Source organism: Sturnira hondurensis, unplaced genomic scaffold (assembly GCF_014824575.4).
Source record: "Sturnira hondurensis isolate 20B ecotype Veracruz unplaced genomic scaffold, ASM1482457v3 Scaffold0020884, whole genome shotgun sequence".
In the NCBI taxonomy this organism is placed as follows: domain Eukaryota; kingdom Metazoa; phylum Chordata; class Mammalia; order Chiroptera; family Phyllostomidae; genus Sturnira; species Sturnira hondurensis.
In genome coordinates this window covers 3,159,980-3,167,070 of record NW_028093515.1, presented here as the reverse complement: position 1 = coordinate 3,167,070, position 7,091 = coordinate 3,159,980, and the positions used below count along the sequence as shown (strand labels likewise).

The 7,091-nt window shown below is 48.1% G+C and overlaps 1 protein-coding gene across 1 annotated transcript; it reads left to right on the top strand.

The window, feature by feature from the left end:
* The first annotated feature begins 3,442 nt into the window (after positions 1 to 3,442).
* LOC118976371 (F-box only protein 31-like) lies at positions 3,443 to 5,903 on the top strand. The gene is made up of 4 exons (XM_037030823.1): positions 3,443 to 3,570; positions 4,743 to 4,910; positions 5,494 to 5,606; positions 5,891 to 5,903. The coding sequence occupies exons 1-4, from the start codon at positions 3,511 to 3,513 to the stop codon at positions 5,901 to 5,903; spliced, it is 354 nt and encodes a 117-aa protein (XP_036886718.1). The 5' UTR covers positions 3,443 to 3,510.
* Positions 5,904 to 7,091: the final 1,188 nt, after the last annotated feature.

The following is a 7,091-nucleotide window of genomic DNA, read 5'->3' as shown; positions in this document are numbered from 1 at the left end:
CTGTGCACAACTGTGAGTGTTATTCACAGTGTTTGTGTCATCAGGCCCAGAGCTGAGCTGCCTGAGTGGAGACAGGGTCGCGGGGGGAGGGGGGTGGCGAGGGGCCTCGTTTGTAGAGTGTGAGCAGTCAGGAGGAGCCAGGTGGCTGCAGTTGGGCGGCAAGGGGGTGAGTGGGCCAAGTCTGAAGTCATGAATTCTTCTGTTCTTTTCCAAACCCCCTTGCAAGTAGCCTCTCTAGAACATCTTGTCATAGACCAACCCCCCCCCCCTCCCGCCGCTTGGTGGGCCAAGTCAGTGAGCCAAGGTGCCTTCTCCGGGCTCATGGGAGAGAACGTGATGTAGCACTTATTGATGAGAACCATCAATCAATCGCCACGGCTGTGCTGACGGGAATAGCCTGGCGTGGGCTTTTAAAGACAAGTGGACAAGCACTTAGAGGCTCATTAAGTCATACATTTGCTGCAGGATTCTTCTAGAACAACAGTCTATGTGGAACTTTTACCTGAGACCGAGAATGGAATTCTGACCCACCTCTGGGAGGGTGGCTCAGTAACTGGGACCTAGGAAGTGCCTAGGGCTGTGTCAGGGGTGTGTTCTTTTTGTTCCCAAGGGCTGGCTGGTCAGAAGCTTTCTGCAGCTTGTAAGGATGTGTCTTGAGTCCAGAGTTTTCACAACTTGCAGAGCATCTGCACTGCAGCCATGTATTGGATGTTCCCCAGCTGCGGGTAGCTGGCAGCTTAGAAGAGACTTGCTCTAACTGGAGACGGCCGTCCTCTCTAAGGTTTGAGTGTAGGTATAAAAATGTAGCAGTCCTTGGAAGATCCAGAAAATATAATGAAAACAACGAGTTGTAAGCATTGGTTGCATTTCTCTGTGGACATATTTAAACTGTACCTCCATAGGTGCGAGGAGGAAAAATTACACGTGTGAAAAAAGAAAAGTCATTTCAGCCCTAATTCCAAACCTCTCTGTGCTCCGGTGTTTGGTATTCCAGTGCCCCTAGAATGTTCTCATGGGGTGCAGCTTAGAATTTCTTCTCTGCCGTTAGCCAGACTTCCCAGAAAAGTCTGCTGTGACGATTGGCTTGTGAGGTGCCTGGGACCTTGCACTTTCTTCCTCATCCATTCATGCTATTCCTGGAGCTTTTGAGAACTTGTGTCCCCTGGTCTCTTAAAAGCCTCTGGGCCATGTTCTGGGGGAACAGAGAGGATCGACAGTCTAGAGTGCACAACGCTGTCCTGGGGAAAAGCAAGTCAGCATCGTCTGAGGATGCAGAGTCTGGCTCTTAGGGTGTTGTGACCTCAGATTATTAGCAGTTTTTGCAGTGTCACTTTTGTTTATTTTTCTCAATATTGGGCCATATGTTGCTTCGTATTCTTGATAATCCATGTCTATAAGAAGTTGGAAGCATCATAGGGGATGTATTGTCCTTACGACATGCCTAACACATGCCCCTGTGTGCAAATTGATAGTGACTGTTGAAGCGTATTTTGAACTTAAAAATAACTAACCGTGGGGCTCTGGGTTTTGAGGTTCTGACCTAGAACCCTGGCAGTGCTCCACATTGCTCTAGTGGATGCGAGATATTTGGTAGAAGGTGACTCACCACACAGTGAGGAAGTGAACAGGTCACTGTTTTACCCAGATTCCAGCTAAGGGTCGTCAGGCAAGAGGAAATTCCTTCGTTTGCAGGAGTTAGCCTCCTACTGTAGTCAGGGAGAGCCCACATTTAGAGTTCGAGGTTAGAGAAAACGTATCTCAGCTCTTGCAGCCAGGCAGGAGTGGCTCCCTCCTATTAGTGGGAGATCAGCCTCCTTCTGCCTGGGGCCTCCACCTGATTGGATGAGGCCCCCCACACTGGGGAGAGCAGTCAGTTTTGCCAATGTTAATGTCAGCCTCAGCCAGAAACACCCTCACAGGCACATCCAGAAAAATGTTTTACCAATGTCTGGGCACCCTGTGGTCCCTTCCAGTTGGTGTGTGAAGTTAACCAGCACACTCTGCCTGCACAGAGACCCCAGGCCCTACTCCCCCAGCAGTCAAGGCCTTGCGAAAGTTGGTTGCCCACTAATTCATTGACTTACTCACCCAACAAGTGCATGTGCAAAGGCAGAGGAAACTGAAGGGAAGGACATTTTCCAAAACGTTTTCTGCAGCTCATCATTGATGTGGTAGGGTTTCAGGTTGGCACTGGGTTTCCTTCTCTCCAGTTGTCTTCAGTGAATGTGTGTGTTGCTTTGGAAATAAGATGGAAGTGTGGTGCTTTTAAAATGGTGAGATGATCCAGCTGAATTCTTAATATCCAGTCCCATGATATTGTGGACTCTGCCCCATCTCTTAAGGAATCCTGCGCTTCCTCAGCTGTGTACATGGACAGGAGGCTCACTACTTCATAACGGCGCTCAGTCCGCATCTTACAAGACAGCAATTCCCTGTCACTGGAGCTGCTCACGTCGAGGCTGGGTTTCAAAAGGACCCCGTTGTCTGTTTAATTATGCTTTTCAAAGACGTTTCATTCTTAGACTTCTTTAGAAACTTTTGTAGATAAGCTTTGCTTAAATCCACATTTGTTTACAAGGCTCTGTTGCAAGCCTTCGTTGTTTCTTCATAGTTCTGTCTTCCTCCTCCTGCTCTTTCCTCCGATGTACCTTAAACTGAAGACTGGCTGGTTCTAAAACGAAGACCTGCTCTCTCTCCCTGTAGTGCTCCACAGATACAGACACGTCTCAGGACTGTGGCAGCCAGAGATCGGGCCCTGCCAAGGATGCTGAACATGGTGGTAAGTCCGAGCACCTCGCCTGTGGACTCTTGTGAAGTCAGGACCGCTGCGCCACAGGGACAGAACTTAGTGCCTTTTCTACCAGAAGAGCAAGTCGGCTGCTTTCTATATGACACTAGAGGAATCACAAGGAACTTATCAGGTTACTTTTTGTGGCCCTAGCTGATGATTCTCTGTAGAGCACCTGTCTCCCCCACAGTGAGGTCTGCATGTACTCGGAACGGTGCCTCTTGAACAGAAGCCCTAGGGCCAAAGACATGCAGTTACTACTTGGCCAACTCCGGGAAGGTGCCTGGGCCCAGGTGTTGTTGTAGCTGGTGTCTCAGTGACAACAGTCAGGTGCCCACTGGGGAACGCTGGTGTTCTGCCCCTGCTTTCCTTCTCACTGGCTCATGCCGGAAGCCCAGTCCGGGAGACCGGCTGCACATCTTGTAATACCAGTGAGTCTGTTTCACCGTGGCCCTAGGCAGCCTCAGTATGGCTCTTCTGAGCCTGTGACTCTGGTTACTGTCACTCTGTGTATTTTGCTCACCAGGTGGGGTTTGGACAGGAATAAGTATTGCTTTATAATCTTTGTATTTGGTGGCAGCACTCATTCAGAAACACACTTTACATAGGTTACATTTAATATCACTGGGGAAAAGCCTGGCTTTTAAAATGTTCTCTCAGGGACAACCCAACGGTTCCCAGCATGGGCATTTTTTTTTCCTTTTGGTTGGGGAGGGTGATAAATGTATCCCATGACTGAACCACAGCAACTGGCTCTCATCTCAGACCAGTCAGCCGCAAAAGTGAGTAAATTCTCTCCTCCTGTTGCTAGAGCTAGAAGCTGTGGATTTAGGCTGTCCTGGGAAGGCACGAGTGACTGCTGGGTCATTTCAAATAGGGTTGTCCCTGTCCCTCCACTGAGAATGTGGCGCCTTTGTGCTGAGCACGTGTGTGGGACTGGGTGTCCTTTGATCTGAGCTCTGCCACTTTCTATCACTCACTGTTTCAAACACACAAGAACAGCGGGAATGGTATCGTGCATTGCCAATGCCTACCGCCTGGATTCAGCAGCTATCAATAGTGCGCCAAGTTTATGGCCTCTGTCTCTGCCTCTTGGTGTTCTGTTTTCAGGAAGTTTCAAGCAAATCCCAGGCTTGCCACTTCATCTGTTCGTACTTCATTGTGGATCTCTAAAAATGCGGGTGTTTTCCTACATATCCACCAGTTCTACCTTCCAAAAGTAGCAGTAGTTCCTTGATGTTACCTGAGACCCAGTCCCTATGTGAGGTTCTCTGACTGTCTCACAACTGCCTTTTTATAGCTGGTCCGTTCCGATTGGGACCTAAACCAGGCCTGGCATTGTATTTGTGTGTTTTGCCTCATGACTCTGCTGTTGAAAGCAGCACCCCCAGTTTTTCCGCAGGTCAGTTGCCCTACTTATTGGGTATCACTTTCTGGATTGTTCCACTTCTTTCTCACGTCATTTAGCTGCCCCCATCCTCCACTTTAGATCCTGGAGTTTTCTCTCAAAGGCTTTCTTGGATTCAGGTCTAGCTGCTTTTTTTCTATTAAAAATAAGAATTTTTGTCTTTATTGAGATATAATTGACAAAAATATAAGTTTTATAAAGCATACTTCACAGTTCCACTATCTAGTTAATTAATGTACGCATCATCACACATTCAGGTTCTGTTCTCAGTAAATTTCAGTGATCAATCGACTGGTATTAACTATAGTCACATTGACTGTAGTTCACTAGATAACTACTCTCTAGTTAACAAGCACTTGGTGGTGGGGCTGTGCTTATCCCACTGTGACAGATCAGGGGCATCTCGATGCCCGTTGGCCCTGAGGTTCTCCATGGGCCTGGGGTGTGGAAACGTGGGTGGTCATTGTGGACAGCCTCGGGTGAGGCCCTCTGCCTCAGTGCCTCACATATCCTCACGTGGACATGCGACCTTTTTCCTCACCACAGGTGGATGGCTTGTTCATTATTGGTTGGATGTACCTGCCTCCCCACGACCCTCATGTGGATGACCCAATGCGATTCAAGCCCTTGTTTAGAATCCACCTGACGGACAGGAAATCACCCACAGTGGAGTGCATGTACGGCCACAGAGGGCCCCACAATGGCCACATCCAGGTGAGTGTGTGCTCAGGCTCCCTTAGACACGGCAGCCACGTGCAGGTGAGGGCGAGGGCGAGGTCTCCTCTGGTCTTCCCCATCCTGGGGCCAGCTGAGTTTTCAGTGGTATCTGTAGCTACAAGCCTATGTCCATACAGATCAGGGGAAACAGGGCTCTATCCCCACCCTTTCTGTGTGTTATTTATGCTATGGTGCTGTGATATAACACCCCAAAGGATCACTAGTTGGAACTCTCCAACTGGTTCTGCATCCAGTTAAAACCATTTGGTCTTTCCAACCACACCATTCCTCACTGTTCTTTCTTCAAAACCTCTAAGACTACAAAATGATGGCCCTTCTTTCCTGCTCTGAGAATCCTCTTGGCAAAGTGCAAACACCTCTCTCTTGGATGCACTGCTTCTCTGAGAAGGAAGTGCATGCTTGGGGTGGGTCTGAGCTCCCTTCTCTGGACTGGTAACAATTTGTATTTGTCCTGGGCTTCTATAGATGAACAGGGTGCACTGGGGAGGAGGGGCTCATTGTCTGATGGAGATGCCATGACTGAGTTGTTCCCCTCACTCCTTTGTCATGGATGCTCAAGATTGTGAAGAAGGACAAGTTTACCAAGACCAACTGGATGGACCACCACAGGATGTCTGGTGGGAGGCAAGAGGTGAACCCGTACCCCTTCTGTGCACAAGGAGCAGACATGAGGTTGGATGGTTTGACATCATCAGCATGCCACCAACATGAGGGCCTTATTCTCATGTTGTTGGTGCAGAAAGTGTGTCTGACCCTTTTGTCAGAAACGGCCTCATGTGGATGTGTGTGCACAGCATAGGTTTTTGTTTCCCCGCCAACCCTCAGAATCTGACCAAAAGAAAATAGTTTTCACTAGGTGGTTCTCCTTCACTGCTTTGTCGAAGGTGTCCATGGACCATGCATGTTTCTTCTTGGAGCTGAGTTGCAGGGAGACCAGAGTGCTGTTCTCCCCACAGGTGGACCTGGTGATGGAGATTTTCAGACCAGGCAGCACTGAGGGTAAACATGCATGTCAGCTACATCCAGGAGTTTCTCTGTGCTTCCTTTTGTTTTCATGGCAAGTTTTACCTTGTTTTTGAGTTGCAGTTTTCTGAGGATCTATGTCATATTGCCATTGCAAAGTATTGACATTTCTTAAGAAAAAGTTGAACTTTTAAAATATAGAAGACTCATTACAGCTTCTGTGTGTTTGTTGGGTGTGCATTTCTCAGCCAGTCTTTGAGTCTCTGATGGCTTGTATTAGCTAATGGCTAGTCTTTTTTTTTTTTAGTTTGGGTTTTTATTTTTTTAAAGATTTTATTTATTTATCTTTAGAGAGGAAGGGAAGGAGAAGAGAGAAATATCAATGTATGGTTGCCTCTTGTGAGTCCCCTGCTGGGAACTGGTCTGCAACCCAGGCATGTGCCCTGACTGGGAATTGAACCGTGATCGTGTGGTTCACAAGCCCATGCTCAATTCACTGAGCTACACCAGCCAGGGCCTAATGGCTGTTCCTTTTGATGCAGACCCAGGCTCATGGGGGTCCACCACATTGTGGATGAGGCACAAGAAATTCACAGACTACTGAGTCCTGTGGAGGAAAAGGGATGGCATGGTTTCTCTCTCAAGAGGAGAAAAAGCCTCAGCCCTTGCTTTGACAGGCCTGTATTGGGTTTCTGGGTATAATACATGATGGTCCTCATTTACTATGCACAGGTTCACTCTAGGTGGTCACCTTTTACAGAAAATAAAGGAGACAATGTGCTAATCACATCACAGAAGAAGTATATTTGAAAATGCAAAGGAAAAAGTGGTTGAACTGGTTACACTCCATACTGGGGAGGCCTAGCACAGACTTTAGGAAGTTACAGTAGGCACTTTCTGCCTCAATTCAGGGTAAGGGAGTTTTAGCAAAAGCAAGTCTCATAGCAGTCTAGGTACAATGCAGGCCTGATTCCCCATGGGAGAACCTATCTGTGGGTGTGGTTCCTGTCTGGGCCCACGCCATGCAGAACAGTCTCCTATACCTTTTAGCATCCTGCTCATGAAGAAATGAATGAGTTCTCTGGCCCAGTTCTTCACATGGGCTCTACCCTTCATCAGTACCAGAAGCTGGCCCCATGATGTCATAAACTTAGTCCACAGGGCTTGCTAACTCTCCCATTTGCTTGCATGCAA